At 30.1% G+C, this 17,237-nt stretch overlaps 1 protein-coding gene across 3 annotated transcripts; it reads left to right on the top strand.

The window, feature by feature from the left end:
• The first annotated feature begins 6,502 nt into the window (after positions 1-6,502).
• Positions 6,503-13,826, top strand: LOC100263592 (auxin response factor 1). 3 transcript variants are annotated; one of them, XM_002266911.4, is made up of 15 exons: positions 6,503-6,841; positions 7,580-7,777; positions 8,477-8,592; positions 8,719-8,814; positions 8,941-8,997; positions 9,228-9,380; positions 9,484-9,568; positions 9,879-9,969; positions 10,058-10,222; positions 10,400-10,519; positions 10,606-10,681; positions 11,058-11,223; positions 11,410-11,813; positions 12,100-12,290; positions 12,926-13,826. In XM_002266911.4, exons 2-15 carry the CDS (start codon positions 7,732-7,734, stop codon positions 13,095-13,097), a joined length of 1,938 nt encoding a protein of 645 aa, XP_002266947.1. In that variant the 5' UTR covers positions 6,503-6,841; positions 7,580-7,731; the 3' UTR covers positions 13,098-13,826. The 3 variants fall into 3 exon arrangements, with proteins under 3 accessions (XP_002266947.1, XP_059590416.1, XP_019072252.1); XM_059734433.1 differs by having other exon boundaries at positions 6,619-6,841; positions 6,970-7,777; XM_019216707.2 differs by lacking the exons at positions 6,503-6,841; positions 7,580-7,777 and having other exon boundaries at positions 7,828-8,592.
• Positions 13,827-17,237: the final 3,411 nt, after the last annotated feature.

The raw sequence follows: 17,237 nt of genomic DNA, 5'->3' as shown, positions 1-17,237 counted from the left end.
TATCTGCTAATGCTTATTTTTTAATTCCCCCAAAAAGCTTCATACTTATTGTCCTTCATTTAAACTTTGGATCCACGATTGCTTGGGGAATGAGAAACTCAGCAAATTCTTGTTGATGTTTTGATCCAAATTCAGTTGTATGAAATGGTCTCTTTGCACCCCATTGCTCACTATGATTAAAATGTGATCATCACATATACTTGAAGTGATATCTCTTTCAAAACTACTTTTGATTTAAAAAAATCACTAAGAAAACTAGCACTAAAATGCAAATTAAAGCCAAGTGTGTATAGGGTTTGGAGGATTTTTCATTTGGGGTTGAAATGATTAATCAATCAATCAATCAATCTAGTGTTGTCTATGAATTAACCCTTGATTGATTTGGTTGTAATGGGCTTCATTTATATTCTATTTGATGTTGATGATGTTGTCATGGTGATGGTCTCTAGAGGCTATTTCACATGAATTTAGGAATTAGGGTTTGTGAAGCTAGTTGATGGGTTTTGATGGTATTCTTTTCTCATCTTCATTTTCAATGGAAATATTATATTGCTAAGTTATATCTAACACCAAATCAAACCCCAATATAAAAAATAAAAAATATATATAGAAAAAAAGAGAAAGATATTAGTAAACTTAAAAGAATAATAATATATACTTTGTTTGAATGGTTTCTCAAAAGCTTTGATTTAATTATTATTATTATTATTATTACTAGGAATTGCTATATATCAATTAAAAGAAAAATGTTAAGAATTGAAAGGACATTAATCCAAAATTCATTAATAAAAATGTAAAAAAAAAAAATTACACAATTAAATAAAAATAAAAATAAATATTACTTATATATAAAAAAAAGATGATTAAGAATTTAAATAGAAAAAAGGGGTATGATAATAAAAATAAATAGTTATTATTAATTTTATTTATTAATAATAGGATAGAAAAGAGAATTAAAATCTATAGCTAGAATATCCGGTTTGAAAAAGAAAAAGAAGATTTGACTATTAATGTTGCACTTTTTGAGGCATCATCATTTTGCTTAAACAAAATGCAATGGCAGTACTGCTCCCTTACATGTAGTTTTGTGGAATATGTGTTGGTTTATTGGAATTTGCACCATGCTTTTTTAATTCTTTTCTTTTTAAGAAATAAAATAAAAATATTTTTTTTTAAAAAAAAAGGGGAGAAAACTTATGGGTTAGCTGAGGCATGAGGGCCCAAAAGGTGTCCTATTTATTTCCATTGGAGGATCCAATCCATGAGAGGACAATTGTACCCCTCTATTCACTGTTTTTTTTTAGTTACTTAGAACAAATATGAGGAAAAAAAAAAGGTGATGAGATAGTATATATATATATATGATAAAAATATATATAATTTTCTCTCTTTTTTTTTTTAAAAAAAAAACTAAATTATTTGAAATACATTTTCTTCAAATTATCATTTTTTTCCTTTTAAAAAATGAGATTTTTACACACAAAAAAAAAAAAAAAATCAGAGAAAAGTTAATTTTCAATATCTAAAATGAAAACCAAATGGAATAAACCCCATAACTACAAATTTTAGTAATTATGTATGACTAATCAAATGAAAACTTTCTTACCCTAATAAAATAAATACCGATTTTCCAGTAACAAATATCAAATGAACCACAATGAATGTAGCATGATAACCATATTGGTCAATTTTGTTAAAAAAATCCAAAATTTTCTAAATTAGGTTTAGTATAATTTATTGTAATGTTAGTATATTTTTATTGTAAGTGTAGTATATTTATGTTATATTTATATTTTATGAAAAGGGAATCGGATATATATATATATATATATATATATATATATATATATATATATATCTATTTATATGTTATTGACATTGGTATTTATTTATAATATTAAAGAAACTTAATGCAATAATACTATTAAAAAAAACCTATAAGTATTATGAATTTAAATTAATACTTTATTTGACTTATAAGGTTGATACATGACATTAACATACTAGGTACACAACATTGTCGGTTTAATAAAGGTTCAAAATTTATAAATTAGGTATTAACCTCAAGTACCATAATATTAATATATTTACGATGTAAGTATAGTATTTGTATGTCATACTTATATTTTTATACTCGTATTAACATCCAACACATCTTACCAACACTCCCTGCATTGAATGAAAGGAAACAAGGAAAAATAAAAAATATAAAAATAAAGAAAAAGATATTGTTGCTAGTAAAGAATATATTGTTGAAGAAGGAATATTATTGCTAATTTATATTAGCATGTGGGAGTTTTGTGCTTTGATTTATAGAATATTTAGGGTATATTTGATAACTGTTTTAAAAATTAATTATAAAACATAGTTTTTAAGAACAATTTTAAAAAATAATTCTATGATATTTTGTAAAATAAAAGTCTGTTTGAAAACTTAAAATGTTTTTAATATATTTAAACAATAATTTTTATGTTTAGTGTTTTACTTTTAATTCTTTTACATATTTGTATAATTATTTTTTAAAACAAGTAAAAATAATAAATAAATAAAAACAATTAAAAGATGTTTTTTGAAAGCATCCTACTTTCTGTTTTTAAAAACGGAAAATATGTTTTTTTGTTATTTTTTGTTTTGGAGAACACAAAACTGTTTTAAAAAATATTTATCAAATAGACGCTTAGTATTTTGGGATTTTAGTTAAAAAAATATTTTTGAAATTTTCATTTATTTTTTAGTTAAATGGCTATGAAGACTTTTTTTTTTTTTTCCCTTTTCTACAATCTTATAAATGATTTATAAAAGTTAGATAAAAAATAATTTCATACATAAAAAAATTTGAAATTTTTTAAGAAAATAACTTAGAAAATAAAACTACTAAAACATGAGAATAAATATTATGGACCTCCTTAGCAAGGACTTCAAAATCCGGAACAAATTTTAAGGACAAAATTTTATTTGAAAAGTCATATATGATTTTTTTATTATTATTCATTCTTTATAAATATATTATGCACTTACATAAAATGTAAAAATTCTTTCAGTGTTTTATATATTTTTAATTATTTATCAAAATATTTTTTTTAAAAAAAACTCCTAAAACATGTAAAAATTGTTTTAAAAACAAGTTATGAGAGTAAATTTTTTTGTTATTTTTTTTCCATTTTTAAAGTTAAATAACTATTTTTTGTTATAAAGAAATTATTTTAAAGAGCACTTTCAAATCAAGTCTAAAATTTTATAGATTTAAAGTCAATTAATAATATACATTGTTAAGAAGTATGATATGCATATTCAATCCAAATATTACGAGTTTAATCGTAATATCAAAACTTGTTGTGATGAGAAGTTGGATGTTGGTAGGTCCATACATGGTGTAGTTGATAGTTCAACATGCACCATATGGAATCTTTTACACGTTGGGGCTTTTCCTTAGAAACACTATGTTCATCAATTATGAGTTAGGTCTGGTCTGAGTGGTTTCAATCATCTTTTGGCTTGCTTTATTAACTATTGCTTTCTTGGCAACCAAACAAAAACTCATGGGGTAAAAGCAAGCAAATTGTGTGATGATTTTTTTTTTTATGGCAACAAGCTGCCTTTTTACTATAAAATGTAATTTTTTTATCATGATTATTTTTATGCCTTTTATTACAAAAAAATTAGTTATTATCGTAAATTTTATTTTGTGGTAATAGTTGATATGCTGTTATAAATTTTATTTTTTGAAAAAATTATTTATTTTATTATAAAATTAAATTGTATAGTTAAAAACATCTATTCACGCAATTATAACAATAAAGTCACCATAAATAATTTTACGCCAATATTCTCTTTCGATCATAAATTAATTTGTGACAAAACTTCCTATTTATTATAGTGATTGTAATAAATTTTGAATTTAGAGCATGTTTAGTCGTACCAATGAAAAAGGAAATTAAAAACATTTTCATCTTGAAAATGAAAAAAAAAGCCTTTTATGTTCATTTTTTGTAAAATACTCTCAATAACCATTGTTGAAAGCTGAAATTATGTTATTAAACATATTTCTATATCAAAACTTTTTTTTTTCTTTTCTCAAAAATAAAAAAATTAAAATTTAAAATAAAAGTGGAAAATAAAAGGGTAAAATATCTTTAAGCTTTTTATTTCTCACACCCCTACAAATTTTTAAACCCAATTTTCTTTCTCTATTGTTCTAATATCTCCTCCTTCTTTCTTCTTTTCTAATTATCTTCTTTAATTTATTTTTCTTTGTATTTTTGGTAAATTAAAAATAAAAAAGGAGAAAAATATGGAAAAATAGAGGAAAGAGTTGGGAAATGGCAAGAGCGAAAGTTTTGAAACCATTGGAGAAGATGAAGACATGTTTATCATTTCAAACTTAATTTTCATTTAAAAATTGATGGGTACGTATGGAAAAATTTTGGTGGGTATCATTGAAAGCTTAAATATTTTGAAAATTTGTACATGTAGAATATTTTTTGGATTTGAATAATTCATCTTGTGTTTTGCCAATGTAAATATTAAAGAAATATACATTTTATTCAATAATCTATAAACTAAATAAAATCAATAAAATAATAAAGATATCATTTTTTTTTCCACGACTCTCAGATTTTCTTACAACTTTCTCTACTTTTTCTCTTTTTCCATCTTTTGGTTTCCTCTTTCAATATGAATCTACCAAATTAACCAAAAGAAAAACATTTCAAAATAGAAAAATTTTTCAAAGCATGAGACATGAAATTAATCACCTAACCCTTCACATACCCAATTTAGATCATGATAACGTGTGGTAATGAACTAAACTCGATTTATTGGGACAAGCCTAATTAAAGATCGGGTCTACAAATTAATGTACATAAGATGAAACAATATCAATAAAGATGATATCATATAAATAAACAAATTTAGAAATAATCAACATCAAATATATATATTCAAAAGTAATCTACATCTAACACACATAATGTGTGACTAAAAATAACTTATCTTTATTAGACGAGTTTAATTTATTTATTAGTAATATTGATTATTAAAATTCTCACGGTTTTCTTTGGTTATCATTGCTTAATAATAAATGGATATGAAATCTATCTATACGTAAAGTGATACTATTTTTTTTCCATTAAAAATAGGTCATGGTATTTTTCTTTGAGTGACTATTAATAACTTCTCTAAATAGATTAATAAGATAAACATTTTCCATTTAATAAATATTATATAACATGTTATTAATAAATATATCCAAGAAACCCATATTCCACTTTCAAATAAATACAACATTTTCATTTACAAACAAGAGAAAATTTGTTCAAACTATTTTTTATTTTTTACTTTTTGACTAATTTCATAAAAAAGTATGGTCAACTTTATATTAAAGTACTTGTCTTATATGATTGGTTCTTGAAAATAAATGTTAAGAAAAGTTATTTTTCTTGTTTTGAAAAATAGTTAGAAATACATCGATTTTGAAACTATTTAATTCTTGTATGACAGGGAAAGAAATAAGTGAAATGGGTTTGATGAATGAGTCAAAATAATTTCTTAATTTTAAATTAATTTTTTATTTTATGTCGGTTGAAACTTGTTTCCTATGATTAAACATTATTCTTAAAAGGGTATAGACAACTTTATATTAAAGTATTTGTCATGTATTAACATTATGATTGGTTATTGAAAATAAATATTAAGAAAAATTAATTTTCTCATATTAAGAGTAAGGTGGTATTTGTTTTTTTATTTAATTCTAAATAGAACCTTAATACTTAATAGTGTTAAATATTAAGTTATTTGTTTTTGTAATATTTTATTTATATCAAGTTTTAAAAAGTAAAGAAAAATCAATATGTTATTTTTCCTATTTAAAAAAAGATACGTTTTTTCTATTTAATAATAATTTTATAATAAGTTATGAAAAAGTAAAAAAATAAATAATCTAAATTTTAAAAATAAATTGCTTTAAGTAAAAAACCAAAAAAATAAATACCATTTAAGATTATATTTGAAAATTAGCTAGAAAACCATCGTTCAAATTATTTAATTCTTATACAGAAGGGAAGAAATAAGTGAAATGGGTTAATTTATTAATTTAAATTAATTTTTATTTTATTTCATTTGAAGCTTGTTTCCTATGAGTAAACATTATTCTTACGGTAAAAAAAGAAAAAGAAAAAAAATGTATGTAGATTCATGATTGATGATGATAATTGATGAATAGTAGTTTACCTCGGCTTTATCGTGTTGACATCTAACGCGTAAATCCACCACTCTACGTGTTGAAACGACAAAAACGACCATCATGGTAATGGAACCCATCGGCCATGGATTCAAATTGGAATAAACAGCCCAAAGTTTAGTCCAAAACCCTAGATTAAAAAGTTAATTACCTAATAATAACAAGAAGAAGAAGAAGGTGATTAACATATGATAAAATAATAAAAAATGGGTTTTGGGTCCCCAAATAGGTGACCGAAGTCATTTTCCCACCTTTTCTTATCCTTTTTCTCGCGCGAGAAAAGCATGTAGGGGATTTAGGGCACGCTTTAGATGGGGAGCCCCCTTTTCTAGGAGAGTGCGCAGTGCGCACCTCACCTCCCCACTTCATAAAGGACAATTGACCCCAACTGAAAAAAATAGGCACCACTACCAACAGACAAACACACTGTTTTTCGCTTCCACAAGAAAGAGAGTCTTTTTTCAGAGAGAGAGAGAGAGAGAAAAAAAACCCAGTTTCTAGAGAGAGAAATCGTGTGGCTCTGAGGATTTGGGTTAGGGTTTTCTTTTCTTTTGGGTGGTGATAATAGGGATTGGGTGTTTTTAGAGGGAGACAACAGTCATGGTACTTTCTGAAACTATCTGTTTATTTTTTCTTCTTCTTTATTTCTGGAAGGAGTGGTGATTGGGTTAGGTTGTGTTGTTGTTGCTTTGTCTGATTGCAAATTTGATGGGTTCTGTTTGGTTTCCTAGGAAGTGGTTTTTCCCGGAGGAAGGGGGGCATTTTTTGGAGGATTCATTTTCGTTGCAAATTTAGCCCGTTCATGTTTGTTTCCCGGGCAAAATAGCATTTTGGAGGGTTGATCTGTATTGGGAATTGGGTTCTGAATGTTATGCAAAGTGTTTCTCCCGCGAAAAATAGCATTTTTTATTGCAAATTTAACCGGGTTCTGTTTGTTTCCCTGGAAAGTGATCTTCCCAGGGAAAAAGGCTTTTATTTGATTCCAAACTTGATTTGGTGCTGTTCGCCTCCCTGGAAGTAATTTTCCTGGGGAAAAAGACATTTTTTGAGGATTGATTGTAATTTATTACATATTTAATTGGCTTCAGTTTGTTTTCCTGGAGGGTTATTTAGATTGATTGGAATTTATTGTGAAGCTTGAGGGGGGTTTATCATTTGTCTTTATTTAGATTTAGATTTCCTCCCCACCATCCTATGATTTGTATTTTTCCTCAGTAAAAATTTTCTCTTGGTGCCAATCAGATACAAACAAAACCCGAATTATATGCATTTATGTCTTTCTGTGTACTATAAATACATTTTTATAAGCATATCTGTAACTCCTTTGCTGAATTTTTGCAGGTTATAGAGATTTCTTCAACTGGGTCTGTTAATAGCAAGCCTTGGCAATTGAATGGGCTGACTGGTTGAATCAAATCGGCTCAAATTAGGAAACAAACAGAGAAGACTTTATTTGGGTTCTGCTTATCTAGTACAATTTCTTTTGGATTTTCATGGCTATGGCGGCTTTAAATTATCAGCTCAATGGATCTAAATTAGGTTAGGGTTTTCCCCTCCTTTTTACCTTTTTGTTTTTTTATTTTGTGTGTTATTAATTTTTTTTAATATATAATTTTTACCACTAGAAGCTTTTTGATTCAAGTGATGCAGAGAATTAACATATTAAACCATTAATATCCTGATCATCACAGAAGGTTGTTGTCGCTGTTGTTATGCATTTCTTGGGTTGGCAGATCAATTGTGGATCTAGGAATTAAGATCTTTATGTCCTCGGAATTGGGGTGGAAATTGGCTACCGGGTCTTCTTGCATCTTGGGGTGCAAAAATTCAACCTCCAAGAGTTGGAATTGTATAGAATTAGACTTTAGTCATCACATGGAGATTTATGAAACCGTTGCAGCCTGTCATTAGATTTTTACACTATCATTTCCATCTCTACTGTCTAAGATCATCCATTGTTATCATTTTTGTTATAGTTTACCATGCGTTGGTTCTTCTTCAAGTTTAATGTGGCTTCTTTGTTGCAGAATTTGTATTCTTAGGATGGTTGTAGTAAAATTGCAAATTTTCTTTTTAAACTGTGAAGACCCTAATGTGAAATTGTATGCTCTTAATAGCAGATGGTGCTCAACCTGAAAATTGGTTTATATTTGCTTCTATACGTGTTGTCTGTTTTGTTTCTTCCCTTTCTTTTTAATCATATGGTATCGTTAAATTCTTCTTATTCTTCTCTGGTAGGGACCGTCAATGATGCTTTATATAAGGAACTTTGGCATGCCTGTGCTGGGCCTCTGGTTAATGTACCTCGTGAACAGGAACGTGTTTATTACTTTCCTCAAGGCCATATGGAACAGGTAGAGCTTTGATGGTTTAATTGTTCTTCATTGTGAAACTTTATGCTCTGGTTTCCACTTGACTTGTCAATGAAGCGTTAACTGTCTCCATTTTGATTTAACATACCTTTTTGCATCATCTTGTAGCTTGAAGCATCGATGCATCAGGGGCTGGACCAGAAGATGCCTTCATTCAATTTACCATCTAAGATCCTATGCAAAGTAGTTAATGTTCACCTTCGGGTGAGATTTTTAAATATCATTTTTATCATTACATCGTGGCCTTCCTAACCTTTGCATTGCTTGTCGTAGGATTGTCATATTGTCCTTTGTACTCAATTCGCTAATTCTACTTTTTCTGGAGTGTAGGCTGAACCTGAAACTGATGAAGTTTATGCACAAGTTACATTGTTGCCTGAACCAGATGTATGATCTCTCTCTCTCTCTCTCTCTCACACACACACACACACGCGCGTGCGCGCACACACACACACGCGCGTGCGCGCACACACACACACGCACGCACACACACACACAAATCAGACACATCTTCAATCTTAGAAATCATATTACTGGTTTCCCTATGTTAATATATTGAAACTTCTTTCTTTAATATTTCTCTTTTCTTTTCTTGTTTTGCTTTTCACATGGATCAGCAAAGTGAGATAACTTCTCCAGATCCTCCACTTCCTGAACCTCAAAGTTGCACTGTCCATTCATTTTGTAAGACACTTACCGCTTCCGACACAAGCACTCATGGGGGATTCTCTGTTCTTCGGAGGCACGCAGATGAATGCTTGCCACCATTGGTGAGCTTTCTTTAATCCAGTTTCCCCCCCTATCTTCTATAACATTCATTGCTAGTGTATTTGTTTTCTTGTGCATATTATGAAGTTCTTGCTTTTTGATCAGGATATGTCCCAGAATCCACCATGGCAAGAATTGGTTGCTAAAGATTTGCATGGAAATGAATGGCATTTTCGTCATATTTTTCGAGGTTTGACTTCCTTTGGAAGCTAGGTTTTTGTTGTTTTAAGGATTGAGATTCTTTCTTTGTAAGCATGGATGAGTGACTGTACAACGATAACATGGGTGCTGGTATTTAAATTGACAACCCCAAAACAAACATGCATATTGCAGCTTGAAATCAGCTCCTGCATGTCCTCATGTAGACATTTCCTGTGTAACCCAAAAAATTATATACAAGAATAGTGTCCCTACCATTGTAGCAAGGACTGCAACAATGGCTTTTGAGTGTGGATTGTTGTCTTCTTTCTGCTAAATACAAACACTAATTTTTCTTTCAGGTCAACCTAGACGTCATCTGCTCACAACTGGATGGAGTGTTTTTGTTAGTTCTAAGAGATTAGCAGCTGGCGATGCATTTATATTCCTTAGGCAAGTTACATTTTGTATGTTTGAAGTTGATGAATTTTTTTCAGTTTACTTCTCTTGCCAATAAATTGTGAAACACGAATTTTCACAGAGGAGAAAATGGAGAATTGCGTGTTGGAGTTCGGAGGCTCATGAGACAACTGAACAATGTGCCACCATCTGTAATATCAAGTCACAGCATGCATCTTGGAGTCCTTGCTACTGCATCTCATGCCATCACTACTGGTACCCTATTTTCCGTCTTCTACAAACCAAGGTTTGTCTATTTCTTTTTGGAATGTACTTTTTTATGTACCTGGGACTTATATGTATGAAGACATGGTTCTAATTACCTCAACAAACCATATGTTTTCGGACTTACAGTTGATTTACGTGACTTCTAGTTTTAATTACATTAAGGAAAATGTTTCTGAAAAAACATTATTTGTTCCAGGGCAAGTCCATCCGAGTTTATCGTTAGTGTCAACAAGTACCTTGAAGCTCGAAACCACAAGGTTTCTGTGGGTATGAGATTTAAGATGAGATTTGAAGGTGATGAGGCTCCAGAAAGGAGGTACTTTAGCAGTTGCCATAGCTAATGTTAATGCTATGGGAGCTTGGAAAATTTATATTTACCAGATATCAATTATATCCTTTCAGGTTCAGTGGCACAATAGTCGGTGTTGGAGATACTGGATCATCAGGATGGACAGATTCTGAGTGGAGATCCTTAAAGGTAATTATCTTTCTTCTTGGCATTTACCTAATGCTCCTGCTGCATTCTTGAACTCAGGAAAGTCTAAAGGTGCATTTGGCTTCAAGATTAAGTCTATATCTCTGATTGATGGTTTTGGTTTGAACTTCTCAGGCTTTGGGTATAAAAGTTTTTCATATTTTTTAAAGATCATCTATCCTAACCCTCTTATGAAAACCAAAACCAAATAAAGTTAATTTAAAAAAATGCGTCAATTTGAATGTTGGTACTCTTATATGTTTGTTCAATCAGAAAATAAAATGTGAAAGTAGAACTATCTCTCAGCAGCTTGTGTATGTGTGTGCATGCGCTTGTCTTGTATGTCTTCAGTTGTGACTGATCCAATGTCTATGTTCAGGTTCAATGGGATGAGCCTTCTTCCATCTTGAGGCCAGAAAGGGTATCGCCATGGGAATTGGAGCCACTTGTGACAGAAACTCCTTTGACAGCTCAACCAATGCAAAGAAGCAAACGGCCACGATCACCAGTTTTATCTTCGCCAACCCCAGGCCTTTCAGCTTTTGGTATGAATGCTTTCCATTGTTCACTACTTCTTCTTCTAAGGCAAATGTCTTATCAGATGTTTCTCTCTCCCACTTCTTTCCATTGGTACCATTGGGTATTGTGAAATGAGGGTTTATCAGATATTTTATATTTTGGTCCACAAGATCCACAACTGATTCTAAAGTCACCCTCCTTTTTTCTCTCAGCTGTGAAGACCAACTCTCATAGCTTTACTGTTAACTACTCAAGTACTGCTGTTTCCAACAATTCAGCATATTGGCCCCAACAATCCGAGCCTGTGCCTGAATTGTTTACCCCAGTTCCCAATAAAGAATATGGAAAAAAGAAACCAGAAAATGGCAATGGCTATAGGTTATTTGGGATTCAACTGGTTGACAATTCCAACGTGGAAGAAACTTTGCCTGTCACGACCATCTCTTCTGGTGCTGGCGAGGATCAGCCAGTTGTCTGTTTGGATGCTGACTCTGACCATCAATCTCAACGTTCAAATATTAATCAATCCAAAACTCCTACTGTTGGCAGCGATCCTGAGAAGTCATGCCTGGGATCTTCTCTACTGCAAAGTCGGCAAATACGAAGCTGCACTAAGGTACTTGTCAACTTCTTGTGATAAAAGTAATCGCTCTTCTACTTTAAGCATTCAATGTCTCCTAAACATAATTCTACATGTTAGAGTTCATAAATATCGTAAAAATTTGGTTGTGGTTACTTCTATGTTGATACTATAGTTGCTGGATATCTTTTGATGTTTCTATAAACTTTTGTGGCATATTGTTCATTTAGTGAGTGGTGTGCATTTATTTTTCATTTCTAGGCTGCAATGTGTGTAGAATTAGTGTTGAAGCTGGAAATAATTGTGGATTTACTTGATACAGGTTCACATGCAAGGCATGGCTGTTGGAAGGGCTGTGGATTTGACACAGTTTAGCAGCTACAAAGAGCTTCTCAGCAAACTCGAAGAGATGTTTGACATCAAAGGTGAGCTCTGCGGACCCACCAAAAAATGGCAGGTCGTCTACACTGATGATGAGGATGATATGATGATGGTTGGAGATGACCCTTGGCAGTTAAGTTCAATTAACCATTTCCCTCAGCTCTCTTTAAGTTTGAAAAAAAAAGAAACGGACAAAAAATGAGTCTTTCATGGGGATTATGGAAATTTTCTTTTCTCCACAAGTCTCCCTAATTGTGTGGAATTTTATTAATGCATGAGCATGGATGGTCAGATCCTCCTGAAGGACTGAACAAATTTTCACTTGGATCTCTTCCCTGATGAATCATTGAAGGGATGGAGAGATGCCATGCAATTAATTGCTTATAGACCAAGTTTTAGAATATGGATCATTTTTCTTAAACAAAATTGAGCATCATTACCAACTATGATGATTAAATTTTTAATTGTCATCCATGCTTGATGACATGGGGTAGATAGAAAGTCGGCTTAACACCATTTGTATAACTTATATGGCACGGGACCCGAAGCTGAGAAGACCTCACTGATTCTGATTATGACAAATACTAAACTATGTTTCCACTTGAACGTGCGTGTTAATTACTCAAGAACAATCTAATGGGTGGTCGTTACCTGTTGCTATAAGCTTAGTAGGCAACTTTTGATCTAATCCCTAACAATAATATCAGTCTCTCCGACACTATGAATATCTTGTTAGCCCCTCTAATTTTCTCTTTTGCTTTTTCCAGTGAGTTCTGCAGTATGGTAAGGAAGATCTTCATATACACAGTGGAGGAAGTCAAGGAACTGTCTCCAAAGGCGAAACTTCCACTCAAGGGAGAATTCAAACCAGGCAAGCCAGATTCTAAGACGACGATTGGCACTGAAGATCACTCGTCCATGGTGGGGTCTGGATTTTGACGCCGCCCCTTCCACTTAAAACCTCTACTATGGTGAAATTTCAACGCAAGGGGCTGAAGGAAAAGACTAAAGAAGTCCATAACCAATCACTCACTACTTGATTTTCTTTAAGCTAATAGCAGATAAGGCCATAGCCCATGCTGGGGGGTCAGCTGCAGATTTTGGGGTTAATAGTTGTTTAATGAGAGCCCCATTGGGACATTGAAAAGTGGGTTTCACTATGAAGGAAAAAAAGAAAAATAAAGGCAGTGGTTATGGATGGTTGGTGGAGTTTGTTGGTTCTTGTTTGGACATGGGGAAAACTGGCCACCTGGAAAAGATAACGTGGCCCAGAGATGCCCAGACAGATGGAGACAACTGGCCGCCCACGCATTACAGACAGGATAAACACGCTCGAGGAAGGAATCAAAAATGGAGGTGACATTTTCTCGGTCATTTATTTTATATATATATTTGTCTACAATAACACGAAATGTCTTAGTCGATACTCAATAATATATATATATAGTTCTATAGTCTACAGTCCTGACATTGTATATAGACATAGCCGCCCCCCGCCCCCTGTCCCCGTTCCGTTCCATTGGTGTATAGCGAAAAATGTTGAAAATGTTTTTGTTGATTGTGGGGTTCCATATTCTTGCATGTACTCAAAAACCCAGAACTTGAATAGGTTGTGAGGTGGTTGTCTTGGCATTTATCATATTGACTGGTTCAAGAGCCTTGTCTGAATTTGATCTTTCTGTTTGCTTGTTGGAGATGGCATGCTTTTGTATCCATTGCTTTAGAGAATTGTCAACCCTTGATTCAAGGGAAATTGATTGTATGGTAAAAAATATTGAAAGCTTACTCCATCTGAATCATATTCATGATTTGATATGAATAACGATGTAACACTGATCCGGAGGGGTAAGCTCAATTGGTCTGGTCTTGGGTTTGCTCCCTAATGGTCACCAGTTCGAGTCCCCTTAGGGCCACTGGAGGTTTACCCGGAACATCTACTGTTATAAAAAAAAAAAAATGATGTAACACAATATGAGAATTTGATAACTTGTTAGTATGATTTTAGTTCATTAAATTTGATAATATAATTATATTTGTATAATTTTTTTCAACACTTTAAAATTCAAAATAATTATTTTTAAAGCATTTTTAGTTTTTTTTTTTTTCAATTTTAGGTTTTTAATTATTTGATTTTAAATTATAATATATTTGTAACATGGAAAATAAAATAAAATTCTCACATATCTTTATAATTTTAATTAAAACAAATATTTTTAATTTTATATCAAGCAGGCAAATGTTTGGATACATTTTTTATTTTTATTTTTAACATTATATAAGAATTTTTAGATCTTTATAAAAAATAATGATTTTAAAAATGGTTTAAAAAAATTAGAGAGTAAAAAAGTTTTTATTTTTTCAAATATTAAAAAATTTGAAAATGAATTTTTAAGCATATAAAGTAAATTTATATATATATTTACGCTAAATTCTATTTTAATATAGAATTTCTTACTATTTTCCATTTTAAGCTTTCAATCGGACACTTAATTATTTAATTTTTTAAAAAAAGTTTATGATATTTATAATTAAAAATATATTTTTAATAAATTTATATGAATTAAAAAGATTGATAAGTTAATTAGGTTATAAACAGAACATATTTTAATATGATTAAAAATTAAATTAAGAAGGTTCACATTATTAAGTAAACAAAGTAAGCATGTTATTAAATTCAAACGATCTTATATGAGTTGATATAATTATATTATATAGATATGGTAGAAGAGTCTATTTAATCATTGTTTGTCCATTAGTTTAATTTCTTCATGCAGGTAGAGCGAAGAAAATTGAATTTTTCTAATTCTCCAATCCTGAAAGGAAGAGTGTGGAAGAGTGTGAAATTCATTTTCCTTTTCATGGGGATTGAGAAATTAGATCTAACCGTTAAAATTCATGTCATTTTCAAATTGGTCGTAAATTCGTATCAAAATTGCCGCCTCTTCATATCTTTATTGGGACTTTATGTGGTTGTAGACTATGGAGGTAGCATATGCTTTTATACCAAGTTACTCTTATAGAACGAACGGTCAGCCCTTTGGGTTGGTGGTGGGTGTGAACTTGTGTTGTGTTTTCCTTTCTGGGTAAGGGTTTCCTCGTGGGTGTTTTCAGACATCAAGAGTTGAATTCAGTTGTTCAAACTATTGACTTGGAATCCTTTGGGTCTCTGCTGTTTCATTATTCCCGATCAACCCCATTTTTGAAAAATGGGAATGTAACGCTTCCATAAGTGACCAAAAAAGGACAAATTCTTTGGTATTCCTTAAACATCTAATACCAATCATTACTCTTTAATAATAAATAATTTTAAAATTATTATTTTTTCTATATAATTTTATAAGAAAATTATTATTTAATAATTTTTATACTTTGATAATATTCTTGTTTTATTCGTATATGTTTATAGTTTGATAAGAATATTCGATGGTATTCTTATTTCACACGTTTTCAAAGGCGGTTTTGAATTTTCTACTTTAATAATATTCTTGTTTGACGCGTATGCCAAGGAGAAATAGACAAGGGTACTTAGACTAGACCCATGCAAAGTCAAGTTCTAATAGTAACCCATGCTCTATGATTTGATTTTTACTAAACCCTAGAAATGCTATATATATATAATTAATTTATTACCTCAAATTCTAATAATAAATTTTTATATAAAATATAACAACTTTTAAAAATTTATATTGAAAATAATAATTCTAAAAAAAATTGATGTATAATTTTGGAAAATCATTTTTTAAAATATAAAATGAATCTATACTTTTTGTATAACATGTTTTTACTTTTTTTTTTTGGGTTTAAAAATATAAAAAATATATTCAAATAGATACTTAGGATTTGTTTGGGAAAGTATTTTTAAAAACGGTTATTAAAAATAGATTTTAAAAACAATTTTATGATGTTTTATAAAACAAAAATTTATTTAAGAATTTGAAATATTTTTAATTTGTTTTCTGTGTTTTTAAATATATTTTAGAAATAACTTTTATCTATGATTTTTATTTTTAGTCATTTTTCATATTTTGTGATTATTTTTAAAACAATCTTTGAAAAACAAGTGAAAATAATTAATAGGTATTTTCTACAAACATTTTATTTTTTGGTTTTTTTTTCTAAAAAATAGAAAGTTGTTTTAAAAAATAGTTGTCCTTAAGTGGTCCTTGGCCCAAGTTTGACCATGGGCCTTACTAGGTTGGGGTAGGGGAAGTTGGAAGCCTTGGGCCTCGCTTGGGCTCGACACATATACCAGGCTCAAGCGAGTCAAACTTTAGTTCTATTATGGTTAAGTTGGGCTTTGGTATGAAATTTTCGAGTTGGATGGCCTAAGGTTTTAGGCCATCTTACGATAGTTGGGTTGGGCACTGGTCCTGGGTTTGGCCCATTCCTATGCTGGTTGAGTTGGGCTTTGTTCAGCAATTTTTAAGCCAATCAAGGGCCCAAAACCCCACATCTTTAATTTTCAAGTTTTTAAAGCTATTTTTCATGAAAATTATGTCAACTTTTTGATTAAATTCCATGATCAAAATAATCATACCCTTAAATTTTTGGTTTAATTATTTGATTAAAATATTATTAAAATTTAATTATATTTTGTAAAATAATCTCAAAGAATGATCAAAAATTTTATTTTTGATATTTAATTGTCTTCATATAATAAATTGATATTTAAGAAAAACTAAATTTAGATTCTACTTAGATATTTACCTTAAATCTATTTTTATTATTTTTTCTTATATTTTCTTTTACTTTTTCAAATAACATGTTAATAAAAAATTTAAAAAAAATTAAATTCAATAAATTTTTTTTCTTGTTTTGTCAAATTTATTTCACCAGGATTTTGATTTGTTTCTACTTTTGATTTTCTTTACGTGATTAAATTTATTTGATTTATATTCATAAATATAATTTGATAATTATTGGAAAATAAAAAATTTATTAAACAATAATTAATATAGCGTCTAATTTAAATTCACAGTTTTCCCTCCTGAAAAAAAAAAAAAAACTTCCTCACCCGAGAAAACTTGGAACTTCTGTGACCACATATGGTATAGCGACACGTGGAGTGCACCCAAATTT

This window comes from Vitis vinifera, chromosome 18, assembly GCF_030704535.1.
Source record: "Vitis vinifera cultivar Pinot Noir 40024 chromosome 18, ASM3070453v1".
Lineage (NCBI taxonomy): Eukaryota > Viridiplantae > Streptophyta > Magnoliopsida > Vitales > Vitaceae > Vitis > Vitis vinifera.
The sequence above is the reverse complement of the archived record's forward strand: the minus strand, read 5'-3'. Positions and strand labels throughout refer to the sequence as shown.

Excerpts from the sequence above, each read along its gene's own strand:
- LOC100263592 (XM_019216707.2), top strand. The coding sequence starts at position 8,359 with ATGGTGCTCAACCTGAAAATTGGTTTATATTTGCTTCTATACGTGTTG. Across the intron at positions 9,381-9,483 it reads ATGAATGCTTGCCACCATTG|GATATGTCCCAGAATCCACC; the intron begins GTGAGCTTTCTT and ends CTTTTTGATCAG. Across the intron at positions 12,291-12,925 it reads GTTGGAGATGACCCTTGGCA|TGAGTTCTGCAGTATGGTAA; the intron begins GTTAAGTTCAAT and ends TGCTTTTTCCAG.